General features: G+C 49.8%; 1 protein-coding gene across 1 annotated transcript in view; it reads right to left on the bottom strand.

Annotated features, from left to right (window-relative positions):
- The window catches only part of LOC108518352 (signal transducer and activator of transcription 5B-like), an 80,065-nt gene that overhangs the window by 17,486 nt on the left and 47,685 nt on the right, over window positions 1–14,894 (bottom strand). Inside the window, 12 exon segments of the mRNA XM_017856624.1 lie at window positions 591–683; window positions 2,069–2,191; window positions 2,286–2,373; window positions 3,314–3,502; window positions 3,923–3,936; window positions 3,938–3,970; window positions 3,972–4,086; window positions 4,537–4,688; window positions 4,937–5,067; window positions 8,549–8,723; window positions 9,963–10,052; window positions 12,733–12,889. Of these exon segments, the coding sequence (XP_017712113.1) occupies window positions 591–683; window positions 2,069–2,191; window positions 2,286–2,373; window positions 3,314–3,502; window positions 3,923–3,936; window positions 3,938–3,970; window positions 3,972–4,086; window positions 4,537–4,688; window positions 4,937–5,067; window positions 8,549–8,723; window positions 9,963–10,052; window positions 12,733–12,889 (1,360 nt within the window).

The raw sequence follows: 14,894 nt of genomic DNA, 5'->3' as shown, positions 1-14,894 counted from the left end.
TTTTTTTTTGAGACGGAGTCTGGCTCTGTCGCCCAGGCTGGAGTGCAGTGGCCGGCTCTCAGCTCACTGCAAGCTCCGCCTCCCGGGTTCACGCCATTCTCCTGTCTCAGCTCCCCAGTAGCTGGGACTACAGGCGCCCGCCTCGTCGCCCGGCTAGTTTTTTGTATTTTTTAGTAGAGACGGGGTTTCACCGTATTAGCCAGGATGGTCTCGATCTCCTGACCTCATGATCCGCCCGTCTCGGCCTCCCAAAGTGCTAGGATTACAGGCTTGAGCCACCGCGCCCGGCCGGGTTCAAGTGATTCTTGTGCCTCAGCCTCCCAAGTAGCTGGGATTACAGGCATGTGTCACGACGCCCAGCTAATTTTTTGGTATTTTTTAATAGAAACGGTTTTGCCATGTCGGCCAGGCTGGTCTCGAACTCCTGATCTCAGGTGATCCACCCGCCTCGGCCTCCCAAAATGCTGGGATTGCAGGTGTGAGTCACTGTGCCCGGCCTTTTCCTATGCTTTTTAAAGGGATAATACATGAATGAGATTCATGACATTGGCATTGATTTGGGGACCCACATGCCCGAGAAATCCACTCACAGGCTCTGCAAAAGCATTGTCCCAGAGAACGGTGGCTGTCGCATTGTTGTCCTGGCTGCCATGAACGATCACCACCACTGGCAGGGACAGGGTCTAAAAAGACACAAGAGAAGGCTGAGTGCCCACGAGCCTCAAGTTCTTCTCCTTCCCTGCTTTTTTTTTCTTATTATCACAACACTTTTATTTTCCAAGTTTCAGTTAATGTTTCTCTCACACACAGAATCTAAATGGCCCCAGGAATAATATGACTTTTCACACTGGCACAATCTTAGAAATTTTAAATATTTTACAAGCAATGTTGCTTAGATATTTCTGAAGGATAAAGTTTCTCAAAGTTACATGGAGAACAGGAGAGAGAAAAGAGACTATTGGAGACATTTCTGGGAAAAAATACAAATAACAAATTTAAAACTTACCACAACCTTTACTCAAATTCATCCTGAGTAATGCTTCTCATAATCCATTTTGTAGTCTATCTCTCCAGCTAGTTCAGTTTATTATTGTTTGTTCATGTTTTATTTTTTATTTTTATTTTTTGAGACGGCATCTTGCTCTGTCACCCAGGTTGGAGTGCAATGGCACAGTCGAGGCTCACTGCAACCTCCGCTTCCCAGGTTCAAGTGATTCTCCTGCCTCAGCCTTCCGAGTAGCTAGGATTACAGGCACACACCACCACATCCAGCTATTTTTGTATTTTTTGTAGAGACGGGGTTTCACCATGTTGGCCAGGGTGGTCTCAAACCCCTGACCTTGTGATCCACCCGCCTCAGCCTCCCAAAGTGCTGGGATTACAGGTTTGAGCCACCACGCCTGGCCTATTTTTTATTTTTATTAATTAATTTATTTATTTTTGTCGAGATGGGGTCTCACTATGTTGCCCAGGCTGGTCTGGAATTCCTGAATTCAAGCAAACCTCCTGCCTTGGCCTCCCAAAGTGTTAGGATTACAGATGTGAGCCACTGCACTGGGCCTTGTTTGTTCATGTCTGTTTTTTTTTTTTTTTTTTTTTAAGACAGGGTCTCACTCTTTTGCCCAGGCTGGAGTGCAGTGGCACAATCTCGGTTCATTGCAACCTCAGCCTCCCAGGTTCAAGTGATTCTCCTAAGTAGCTGGGATTATAGGCATGTGCCATCAAGCCTGGCTAACTTTTGTACTTTTTAGTAGAGATGGGGTTTCACTGTGTTAGCCACGCTGGTCTTGAACTCCTGAACTCAAGTGACCTGCCTGCCTCAGCCTTCCAAAGTGCTGGGATTATAGGCATGAGCCACTGTGCTCAGGCTTTGTTCATATCTTAAGAGAATCTAAGTGATACAGTTCTCAGGGTGAGGTCAGTCTGTTTTCAGTTTACCAATAGTCAAAAAGAAGATGCTATGTGATAAAAAGAATTATTTTGTAACATAAAGTACACCACACACACGCACACACACACACGCGCACACACACACACACACACACAGAGAGCTTAGGGAAGGCTTTACCTTGACTTGAAAAACCAGCTCATTTCCACCAACACTGAACTGGGATTCAAACAGGATTGTAAATTTTTCTTCTGTCACTGACTCTGCCCCACGACGGTCTGACCTCTTAATTCGTTTCAGGGACTGCAAAGGAGAAATACAAGATGAAACGTCAGATGAAAGTTGTTCTCCTCAAAGAACAGGGAAAAATTCATTCTTCCCCTTCTTCCACCCTCACCATATTCCTGAAGTGGGCACTAAGAGTGCCTGTGGCTTGGTGGTACTCCATGACACAGCAGTTGTTCAAGATCTCGCCACTGTAATCACTGCAAATCAGAGAGAGACCAGCTCCAAACCCATGCCAGGGTCTCAGGACATGCGGAGTAAATAATATAATTTGGGGTAGCAGGAAATAGAGAAGTTTGCTAAAAATGTACGTCATTTAGAGGCAATGTTAGCTACATAACATATACATGTAAGGTTCTCGGACATATCTCTACAAAATGAAACAAGATCAAACTATCTTCACAGAAAACAGTTCCTAGGAGAACTTTTCATGTTTTTTTTTTATTTTTTTTTTTGGAACGGAGTTTGCCTCTTGTTGCCCAGGCTGGAGTGCAATGGGTGTGATCTCGGCTCATTGCAATCTCTCAGCATCACCGCCACACACCCGAGCTCTCTCCCACCCCCCAAGGACAGCAGCCCCCTTTCCTGGGGGAGTGCACAGGATGGGGGACCAAAGTCTGATTCAAACCAGGCCCCCTGGAGAACAAGACTGTCCCAGGATGGAGGGGGCCCTGCTGCAGGAGCCAGCACAGTAGGCAGAAGCAGCCAGGGTCCCACCAGCCCCTCCTGCCCTGCCTCTGGCCGCACACCATTACCATTGCAATCGGCTCATTGAACCTCCCAGGTTCCAAGGGATTCCCCTGCCTCAGTCTCTCGAGTAGCTGGGATTACAGGCACCCACCACCAATGCCTGGCTTAAATTTTCTGTATTTTTTAGTAGAGACGGTTTCACCATGTTGGTCCATACTGGTCCTTGACTCCTGACTCAGGTGATCTTCCTGCCTCACCTCCCTAAAGCGGGGATTACAGGCCTGGAGCCACCGCGCCCAAGACTTCTTTATGTTCCTTTGCTGGGATGCCCAGAAGAGGCCAAAGGCAAATAGGGGGGGAATCCTGACACAGGAGGCAGAATTCTTTTTTATCCTGTTGCCAGGACCACGAGACAAGTAGCAGTGGAATGAGAAGAAGCTGCTACAATACTTGCGGGTGTTCTCAGTTCTGAGCAGAGACCTTGGCCTCTGCTCACTGATGATGGTGGCCTTCCACCTGGGGCGGAGTTCATGTGCACGTTCAGCTTCCCGCCCACCAAGCAGGCTGCACCGGTGGCTTGCAAACTTGGTCTGGGTCTTCAGGAACCTGAGGAGGCCTGCTTCTCAAATGATGAATGTGCTGCAGGGGACACAGGGACAGATGTACGATGAGGGGGTTGGCCGCAGGGGAAAGGGCTCTCAGTCCTCCTGTGGTGGGTGGGGCTGCCTCCCGCGGGGCTCAGGAGGTGGAAGAGCACGGGCCACAGGCCTCTGTTCCCGGGGAAGCCGTGAGAGTCCGGGGAGAAGATGGAGAGGGGAGTGAGATAACACAGCAGCCGGCATGGGCTGCGGCCCAAGGGCATATCTTGCAGTGTCCACAGGAGAAAACCCGGGCAAGGGCCGGCACCCCAGCAAGCCAACAGCAAACTGGAGACGGAGTGGGGAGGGATGAGAGTAGCACGAAGCGGATCTGCTGGTCTGGAAAGCAACCTTGGCCCCCCACACGCAGTCTGGGAGTGCCCCAAAGCTCCTGGGGCATGGCCAACAGGGCAGCAGTCACCTGGTCACCAGGGCTGGAGATGATGTCCGTGATGGTGGCGTTGACCTCACGCCAGCATCTCCTCCACTGGGCCAGGGATGGGCAGCTGCTGGCAGAGGTGCTCAGCCCTGGCGGATCTGCTGCACGGTTCTGCCAAGATGATCTCGGCGCGAACTTCCTCACACCTGCCACGGGAGCCCCAAGGCCAACCAGGAGACCAATGGCTTTCTCCGCACAGACGCCAGGCCCCAAGACACAGCTCCCCCTCCCCCAGGAAGGCTCTGTGCTTTCACCACCACCCTCCCACCCATGGGAAAGAGCAGAGCTCACCTGCCTCCCAGAATTAGAAACGTACAAAGGAGGGGCCGACCCTGACTAGGGCCAAAACAGCCCGAGTCCATCACCCACACCACCGAGCTCTCCTCCCACCCCAAAGGCAGCAGCCCCCTTCCCTGGGAAGGTGCAACAGGGATGGGGGACCAAAAGTCTTGATTCAGGAACCAGGCGCCCCCTGAGAAACAAAAGCTGTCCAGGGATGGAGGGGGCCTGTTGCAGGAGCCGCACAGGAGGCAGAAGCAGCCCAGGGTCCCCACCAGCCCCTCCTGCCCTGCCCTCTGGCCGCCCCACACCATTACCAGGACTGTAGCACGTCCAGGCTGCCCTCGGGGGGCCCGCCGTTCCCGGCCAGCTGCTGCCGCCGCTTCCACTGGATCAGCTCGTCATCTAGGATGATGGTCTGCTGCTTCCGCAGCAGCTGCAGGGTCTTCTGGTGCTTCTCGGCCAGCTCCTGAGGGAAGGGAGGAGAGCAGCCCCTTCTGGGCTCCCAGAGAACACTGCAGGGCCTTGCTGGGCAATGGCAGAGCAGGGCCCAGGCCATTTCCTCTCCCCAAGCTGCTCTGCCTTGCATGGCTCCCAGAAAAATATGCCTCCTGCCCTCCCAGGTTCTGCTCTCATCTGAGCCCCAGTCCTCCCGCAGGTCCCCAGAGACTGACTTCATGGCACCCACACCCAGGAGAGGGCCAGGACCCCACTCACCACGCGGTACTGCTGCAGCGTCTGTGCCTCGCGCTGCAGCCACGCCTCCAGAGACACCTGCTTCTGCTGGAGGGCTGTCTCCCGGCTCAGACGCTCCTGGGGGCTCAGCTGGGCCAGCGGGCCAAACTGAGCTAGAGGAAGGGATAGGAAACCATGACCGTCACCTCCCAGTGTCCAACAGGAGGCCCAGGGAAGCGCACTCACCCGTTCTGGAGCAAGACCCTCCCAGGCTCAGATACTGCATGAAGGGCAAGTCGGGGTTCCTGACAGACACGGGGGGCAAGATGAATGGGCGCCTCAGGAGGTGCCTGTGGGCCCTGCTCGCCAGCCTCCTGACTCTGAGCGTCCCCTCTGGGGGCACACGGATGCTGGGGCAGCTGGGGAAGAGGCCTGCCTGTCTCCTGCCCGCCTGCCCCACAGAGCTGCCAGCCCTCTTCTCACAGCCTGGAATGGGTCTAGGCTGTCTGGGGTGCAAGTGTGTCCATGCCCTTGCCTGTGGGTGAACCTGGGGAAATCGCTTTCCTTTCTGTGCCTTGGCTTCCCCACATGTAAAACAGGAGATTCTTGGCACCTGCCTCAGTGGGGCGCTTGAAGATTAAATACGTGAGGACATGGAAGATGCCAGAAAGCTTCCTGGCATGGGTGAGCTCTGTGTGAGGTTCGTCCTTCTTGGTTAATGGGGAACAGGACAGAGAGAAGAGGTGACAGAGACAAGCAGTTGCTCGGCCCCATCCCTCCCGCAGCAAGGCCTCCTCAGGGGCCCCCGGCCCCGGCGGCTGTGTCTTGTCCCTGAGCACAGCTGTCCCCCGTCAGGGGAGGATGAGATTCTCGAGGGGCTGGAAGGGGCCCAGCATGTTTGTCCAGGTTGGCTCACTGTGAGCCCAGCCGACCAACCAGGGGAGACAGACAGACAGACAGCAGAGGAGAGCGTGTCCAGGGCCACTAGGGATGCAGAGCCACCAAGATTCTCTCAGGAAAGGGAGGCCGGAGGGAGGTGGCTTCTCTCCACACCATCTGTGAGGAGTCATTGATGGTGGGACAGGGAGTAAATCAGGCCTCACTACCTTTTAAAAATTACTATGAAATAGGTAAGACACAGGGAACATGGAACACAGGAGCACCTGTGTATCAATAACCCAGCCTAAGAAACTAGACATGTCCACAGTTACAGCCACCACCAGCAGACCCACCCCACCCTCCCAACAACAGACCCTCTCCACCACGCTGGGACTATTAATCCCTTCCCATCACCTTCTCAACAGCCCAGCATCCTTGCGTGAGCTGAGTCAGAAGATGCGTGCATCAGCATGTCTCAGTCGAGTTCCTGGCTGGCCCCTGAGGGTCATGTCACCCTGACCCCAGCCCTGTCCCATGGGATGCACAAGCTGGGACAGACAAAAGCAACTCTACGTAGCCAGGAACAGCCCAGAGCTAGAACTCAGAAATATGGCTCCAATCTCACTGCAGGTATCGAGCAGGAAGAGGATCATCCAGGCACGGACAGATCCGAGGCGTCTGCATGGCCACCTCAGGAATCCTGCCCAGCCACAGGGAGGGTGGTGGTGATTCCAACACCTGGGCCCAGCCTTCCTATGCAAGGGGCCCAATTAGGTCTCTCCTGGAAATGTGCAGAAGCTTTTGGGAAGGAGGCCAGGGAGACAGGAAGCAATTTCCCTACTCCACTGGAGGTAGCTGAGCCTTCCCTGGCAAAAGCAGATCAACAGTCTGTGTTTCTGCTGAGTGAACTTGACAAATGGGACTGAGAAGACACTACATGATGGATCCAAACCTAATCCACCACCACGCACAGGAAACAGAAAAGTCAGGCACGGGATCAGAAATACTGTCGACAGTCTAAGGACTTGGGTAGGAATAACAGCCCCAAATCTTCTGTTTCCATTCTCAGAAGGAGCTGCCCTTCTTCTAGGGCCAGTCTAGGATGGGTTCAGATAAAAGGAAGACATGCTAGAATCATCCTATCAACCTTTACTCAATAACTGTTATGTTTCAGGCATTGTGCTGGCCTCAGAGTACAGAGATGAAAGATATAGTCCCTTCTTCAAGATTTATGTTCCAGTGGAGAAGAGAAAGAGTAAATAAATAATATCACTATAGACATAAGATGGAACCTACATACATGGAATTAGAGGAGCATGTGCTATACGTGTGTGTGTGTGCTGTGTGTCTGTGTGTGTGGTGTGTGTGTGTGTGCTGTGTGTGGTGTGTGTGTGTGTGCTGTTTGTCTGTGGGGTGTGAGTGTGCTGTGTATGTGTGTGGTGTGTGTGTGTGCTGTGTGTGTTGTGTGTGTGCTGTGTGCGCTGTATATGATGTGCTGTGGGGGTGTGTGCTGTGTGCGTGGGTTTGTGTGTGTGATGTGTGTGGTGTGTGTGTGGTGTGGATGTGTGCTGTGTGTGTGTGCTGTGTGTGTGTGTGTTTGGAGGGGCTGGGTGGTTGAGCCAAAGCTTCTCTGAGACTGAGCTGGGCACGGAAGCATAGAGAGGAAACTATTAAAGCTCAAACTGCCAAATTGCTACAGGGTCAAGAGGGGGCGCTGGTGGGGCTCCACAGCCTCACCAAAAACTGAAGCTCTTTGTGCTCTAAGTACTAAGCAGGATTTATACCAGGCTAGGGGAGCTTTGTCCATAAGGGCTACCTAAGGGGCGTTAAGTGTACTCTATTCCAGGAAGACCTTTGTGAATAACTGCACAGAACATTAGAAATCAGTTACTACAAATACAGGTCCTTAGTACTTACACGTCCCTGCTTAGAAAGGTTTCTTTTCCTCCTTAGAGATAGGGTCTTACTATGTTGCCTAAGCTAGTCTGAAACTACTGGCCTCAAGTGATCCTCCTGCCTTGGCCTCCCAAAGCACCAGGATTGCAGGTGTGCAAAACCACTCCCAGCTTATAATTTTTTTTTTTTTTTTTTTTTTTGAGACAGAGTTCTGCTCTTTTTACCCAGGCTGGAGTGCAATGGTGATATCTTCGCTCACTGCAACCTCCGCCTCCCGGGTTCAAGAGATTCTCGTGCCTCAGCCTCCCAAGTAGCTGGGATTACATGCATGTGCCACCATGCCCAGTTAATTTTGTATTTTTAGTAGAGATAGAATTTCACCATGTTGGCTAGGCTGGTCTCGAACTCCTGACCTCAGGTGATCCACCCGCCTCACCCTCCCAAAGTGCTGGGATTACAGGCGTGAGCCACTGTGCCCAGCCAGAAAATTTTTTAAACATGTAATTATATAATTTCTATTTATCATTTCAGTAACGCTCCACTTACAATATGCCTACTATATACAAAAGTATTGCCTGCTACTGTTTATTTAGACTGTGAGCTCCTTCTCAAAAGAGGAAATGTCTTCCGTGGCGGCTCAGAAGCTTCCTGGATGTGGGGACCTGAGCAAGACACGCACTCAAGGGCAGGCGCCCTGCCATCTCCCCTTCCTAAATCTCATCCTCTCAGTACTGTCTTCAATGCAAATAAATCCCTGCTACTCAGAGAAAGGTTGCTGCCTCCGAATGGAAAATGGGCTTTCTCCCAACCCCACTGGAGCTGCTTTCCAGTCCCCACGCCCACCCTCAGGATGCACACTGTGCCTCCACTGCACCTCACCTTGGATCCTCAGGCTCTCCTGGTACTGGATGATGAAGTACTCCTGAGTCTGCTGCAGCTTCTTCAGCTCATTCTCTGTGTCCTGCGTGACCAGTCGCAGCTCCTCAAACGTCTGGTTGATCTGGAGGTGTTTCTGGGACATGGCGTCAGCAAGGCTTCCAGCTGGAGAACTACCCTGGGAACAGATGGGGGGCAGTGCAAGGTAGTGGGAATGGGAGGAAGCCTGAGGCCTTAATCCCCAGGAAAAGCCTATGCCAGCTCCTGCAACTGGGCTAAGACCCCAAAAGGTAAATTTTGAGTCGGGAGGAATAGCAAACGTCATCTGTGAGACACAGGGTGGAGTGGGAAAAGTGAGAAACAGGGGAGCGGACAGATCACGGTTCAGATCACAAAGCATGGGAGAAGCTTCCATTTCAGATCTGACCTCCACCAGAGTATCCTAAACGGGGTCCATTGAATTACCTTTGGAGAGACTAGAACATAACCTGTTCCAGTGTCATGTGGGTTTTCCTACTAATGAGGAGGTGGAGTGATTCCTCTTCCACTCACTGACCCAATGCAAAGACGGCATTAAGCATTAGGGAAGCCATGGGGAGGAGGGCCGTGTGAACACACGTCATCTGTGTCCTCACTCAAGATATTCTCATGATGGAATCATTTGCTTCCACCATGGAAGAGGCCAGACCTCTCACAGGCATCCTGGAGACCCCAGGATGAAGTGATGGGGGAGGCATAAACAAGGTCTCTGTGGACCCAGCCCTGTAAGTGACCTGGTCAGACAATTCCTTCCACACCTGATTCAGGGGTAGGGAAAAGTCTTTCCTAAGTATTCTCACCTGAATATGAGCATGCCTTTACTAAAAATTACTCAGTTGAGGTTGAATTACTTTGCACTTGTTCATATTGTTTTGTGGTTGCAATCTCATCAAGGTTATAAATCAGTTAAGATCCGACACCATATCTTCTATTTCTTTTCTTTTTCTCTTTTTTTTGAGACAGGGTCTCATTCCATCACCCATGAGTGCAGGGGTACGATCATGGCTCACTGCAGCCCTTACCTCCTGGGCTCAAAGGATCTTCCCACTTCAGCTTTCCGAACAGTCAGGACTATAGGCATGGGCCACCGTGCCCAGCTAATTTTTTTTTTTTGTATTTTTGTTAGAGACAGGGTTTCACCATGTTACCCAGGGTGCTCTCGAACTCCTGGGCTCAGGCAATGTGCCTGCCTCAGCCTCCCAAAGTGCTGGGCTGCACTCAGTCACATCTCCTATTTCTTTTGTGCCCGTTAGGATGATGCTCTCTTTAAAGAGACACTAGTAGTGCACCTTGAGTCACCTTGACAAAGGTGGGTCCAGAGGGAGGTGGGTAAGAAGAGACTTCCTGACTGCCCTCCCCACACGTATGGGACACTCACATTGTTGGCTTCTCGGACCAATCTCTGCTCATTGTACAATATATGGCGGATGCAGCGGACCAGCTCCATGGGGCAGCGGTCATACGTGTTCTGAAAGAATCCGACAGCAGACATCAGTTTGTGCCATTCCACACTGTGGGCTCTAACCATGCCTCAGGATGGGGAGCCTCCTGAGGGACCTCCTGAATCACAGGAGACACTGTTCCTCCAATACCAACAGGAATAAGAAGGCACATCATAGAAACCCAATTACAGTGAAAAGGTAAGACTGTTTTACTTCTTTTTTCCTTTTTATTTTGAGACTGAGTCTCACTCTGTTGCCCAGGCTGGAGTGCAGTGGCACAGCCTCGGCCCACTGCAACCTCTACCTCCTGGGTTCAAGCGATTCTCCTGCCTTAGCCTTCCGAGTAGCTGGGATTACAGGCGCCCGACACCGTGCCTGGCTAAGTTTTGTCTTTTTAGTAGAGATGGAGTTTCACCATGTTGGCCAGGCTGGTCTCAAACTCCTGACCTCAGGTATCCACCAGCCTTGGCCTCCCAAAGTGCCGTTTTATTTTTTGCATCTTAATTTGCCTAAAGTATCTGGGGAACATTCTTAAAAATGGAATAAATAAGTTTTAAAAGCCTCGCCAGAGGAGACACTGGACACCACCCTCAACTGGGCAATCAAAACTACTACCACCAATGAGGGGACGAGGGACACTGCCCGTCTGGATATGATACCCGAGAAGGACACAACGTCACCTACAGTTGTCCCTTGGTATCTGTGGGGGCTGGCTCCAAGACCCTCTTGGATACCAAAATCTGCAGATGCTCAAGTTCCTTATATAAAATGGCATCATTTTGCATAGAACCCATGCAATCCTCCCATACACTTTAAACCACCTATAGATTGCTTATACTATCTAACACAAAGGAAATGCTATGTAAATAGGTGTTCTGTCATATCTTTGTTTGTATTTTTAAAATCATTGTATTGTTACTTTTTTTCTTTTCCTGAGTATTTCTGAGCTGCGGTTGGTGGAATCGGAGGATGCAGAACCCACGGACGTGGACAGTCAACTATATTTAAAAGTCGGCTCAGAGATGTGCAACGTTAACGTAATCATGAGGAAACATCAGACAAACCCCAAATGAGGAACATTTTATCTTTAAAAAGCGGGGGGTACATGAATTATTATTATTATTTTTTGAGATGGAATTTCACTTTTGTCACCCAGGCTGGAGTGCAATGGCATGGTCTTGGCTCACTGCAACCTCCGCCTCCCAGGTTTAAGCGATTCTCCTGCCTCAGCCTCCTGAGTAGCTGAGATTACAGGTGTCCACCACCGCACCCAGTTAATTTCTGTATTTTTAGTAGAGACGGGGTTTCACCATGTTGGCCAGGCTGGTCTTGAACTCCTGACCTCAGATGATTCGCCCGCCTCGGCCACCCAAAGTGCTGGGATTACAGGTGTGAGCCACTGCACCCAGCCTACATTAATTATTTTAAAATGTCAATGTAATGAAAGACAAAGTAAGGTTCCAAATGGTTCCAGATTAAAGGAGATTAAAGAGGCATGATGACTAGATGCAGTATGTGGTCTTGGACTGGATTCTTGGCTGCAGCGGGAAAATACCCTAAAGGGCATGTTTGAGTTAGGTGACAAAATGGAAATCCAGAAGAGTACCTAGAAGTATTATATCAATGCTAAATTTAGTGGAGTTGATCAGTGTATTATAACCATGCAAGGCAAGGTTCATTCTTAGAAAATGCACAGAGGGGCTGGGCAAAGTGGCTTACGCCTATAATCCCAGCACTTTGGGAGGCCAAGGCAGGCGGATCACCTGAGGTCGGGAGTTCAAAACCAGCCTGACCAACATGGAGAAACCCCATCTCTACTAAAAATACAAAAATTAGACGGGCGTGGTGGCATGCACCTGTAGTCCCAGCTACTCAGGAGGCTGAGGCAGGAGAATCACTTCAACCCAGGAGGCAGAGGTTGCGGTGAGCTGAGACTATGCCACTGCACTCCAGCCTGGGCAACAAGAGTGAAACTCCATCTCAAAAAATAAAAAAAGACAACGCACAGAGGGACCGGGCATGGTGGCACATGCCTATAATCCCAACACTTAGGGAGGCTGAGGTGCAGATCACCTGAGGTCAGGAGTTCAGGAGTTCAAGACCATCGTGGCTTACATGGCAAAACACCGTCTCTACTAAAAACAAAAAAAAAAAAAAAAAAAAATTGCCAGGCATGGTGGCGGGAGCCTGTAATCCCAGCTACTTGGTAGGCTAAGGCAGGAGAATCACTTGAACCCAGGAGGCAGAGGTTGCAGTGAGCTGAGATCGCTCTACTGCACTCCAGCCTGGGTGACAGAGCAAGACGCCGTCTCAAAAATAAATACATAAATAAATAAAAATAAAAAAAAGAAAATGCACAGAGGTACTTACTGGTGCAGGGACACAAGGTATGCAACTTACTCTCCAGTGACTGAAAAACGTGTGTGTGTAGAGACAGCGAGGAGTATATGACAACATAAAAGTCAACAATAGGTGAATATAGGCATATGTGGGGAATCTTTGTATGATTCTCGTAACTTTCTGGAAGTTTGAAATTATTCTCAAATAAAAAGTGAAAAAAAAAAAAAGACCAAAACCAAACAACAAGAACCTTATGCATGTACATATAACTCAACAATACTGGACTGAAGGAGAGAAAGAAAGTCTCTACAGGAAGAAGACCCCCAAGGGAAGATAATTAAGTGTGACCCCAGAGCCCACACCCACCTGGAGCTGCGTGGCGTAGTGCCCCAGCTTGATCTTCAGTAAAAACCCATCTTCCCCCACCTGGTGCTCCGCCTTCTTCTGCAGCTCCTGCACCAGGCCCTCCAGGAGCTGGGTGGCCTTAATGTTCTCCTGTGGATTATCAAGATCTATTGAGTCCCTAGGGGAAAAAAATTACATAATCTGTATACATACATGCACATGAGCCTGTATAAATGCAGCCTCAACACATCCCACTTTTTCTTCAACTAAAGTGATTTTTTTAATGCTCACTGCAAATTTTAAGAAACAGCCCGACAGAAATGGACTCAATGCCTACATTAATCTATTTGTAAGTTACTAAATAGTTGGATTATACTGTAGCTTTCATTCTTTTTAAAAAAAAAATTTTTTTAACAATGTGCTGCCCTTCCTCCTTTCTCTCAATGATATGCTTGGTGCTTGTGCTATTTGCTCCGAGAAGTGCAAGGAAAAGGAAAGGGTTCTGTGTACTCTGAAGGAAATAAGGACTTGGATAATTTCCTATTTATAGTTGCCCCTCACGGGTGGAAAGGAGGCACAAGGCCAAGACTCTTCTTCTTCATGTCCTTTCCAGCCTCAAGGAGTTTGGTATCTGCAGGTTTCTTAGGTAGAGATAGGGTGAAAGAAGTTATTGCTACTTCTAAGAAGCCCTGGAAATGAGACATTCAGGCAGACAGTGCCTACAAGCATTTATACGAGTCAGACATATCACTAGTTGCAGACCCAGCACCTGAAGGCAATGCCAACTTCTCCGGTAAACAAAGGAAACCACGCTACAGACTCTGCATTGATTTCGAGCTATTAAACTGGTGACAGGGATTTGGATGGTCTCCCTCCCTCCTTTCTTTCTTTCCTTTTTTCTTTCTTTCTTTCTTCTACAACTTAGGCAACAATTTTTTATTTTTTTAATTTTTTTTTTTTTGAGACGGAGTCTCGCTCTGTCGCCCAGGCTGGAGTGCGGTGGCCGGATCTCAGCTCACTGCAAGCTCCGCCTCCTGGGTTTACGCCATTCTCCTGCCTCAGCCTTCGAGTAGCTGGGACTACAGGCGCCCGCCACCTCACAAGGCTAGTTTTTTGTATTTTTTTAGTAGAGACGGGGTTTCACCATGTTAGCCAGGATGGTCTCGATCTCCTGACCTCGTGATCCGCCCGCCTTGGCCTCCCAAAGTGCTGGGATTACAGGCTTGAGCCACCGCGCCCGGCCAACTTAGGCAACAATTGACACTGGAAAGTACCAAATTACTTAGTCACTGAAGAAACCAAACAGCTGTCAGACTGAAATAACATTCAATAACTGCTGACTGGGTCTGCAGCCAAACAAGATAGTGGTAGCTAAAAGGGTGCCATCCCTAAATCCCTGAAGATAGCAACTAATTTCAAAAAGAGGCACCAACAGGTGTATCAAAACAGTGATACCGGCCCAGTGTGGTGGCTCACGCCTGTAATCCTAGCACTTTGGGAGGCTGAGATAGGCTGACTGCCTGAGCTCAGGAGTTGGAGACCAGCCTGAGCAACACGGTGAAACCCCGTCTCTACTAAAATACAAAAGAAATTAGCCGGGCATAGCAGCGTGTGCCTGTAGTCCCAGCTACTTGGGAGGCTGAGGCAGGAGAACTGCTTGAACCTGGGAGGTGGAGGTTGCAGTGAGCCAAGATCGTGCCACTGCACTCCAGCGTGGGCAAAAGAGCAAGACTCTGTCTCTACAAAAACAAAACAAAACAAACAAAGCAGTGATACCATACTCCATCAAATAGTACACCCTAATCTGCACCTTGAGAAGGCAGTTAAAGCAAGTCAGATTTTAAATATGTGTGCCCTATGTATTAAATAGAATATGTATTAAATGAAAGGCTGGAAGGAATGAGGGCAGCCCTGTACCTGTACCTCTGTTTCAGCTGGCAACAATGCCCCTGGTCTGGAAACCCACTCTTTTTTTTGAGATGAAGTCTCACTCTGTCACCTAGGCTGGGATGCAGTAGCACGATCTCAGCTCACTGCAACCTCTGCCTCCCGGGTTCAAGTGATTCTCCTGTCTTAGCCTCCCAAGTAGCTGGAATTACAGGCAGCATCACCACGCCCGGCTAATTTATATATATATATATATGTGTGTGTATATATATATATATTTTTTTTTTTAGTAGAGA

Source organism: Rhinopithecus bieti, unplaced genomic scaffold (assembly GCF_001698545.2).
Source record: "Rhinopithecus bieti isolate Rb0 unplaced genomic scaffold, ASM169854v2 scaffold_44695, whole genome shotgun sequence".
Classification (NCBI taxonomy): domain Eukaryota; kingdom Metazoa; phylum Chordata; class Mammalia; order Primates; family Cercopithecidae; genus Rhinopithecus; species Rhinopithecus bieti.
The sequence above is the reverse complement of the archived record's forward strand: the minus strand, read 5'-3'. Positions and strand labels throughout refer to the sequence as shown.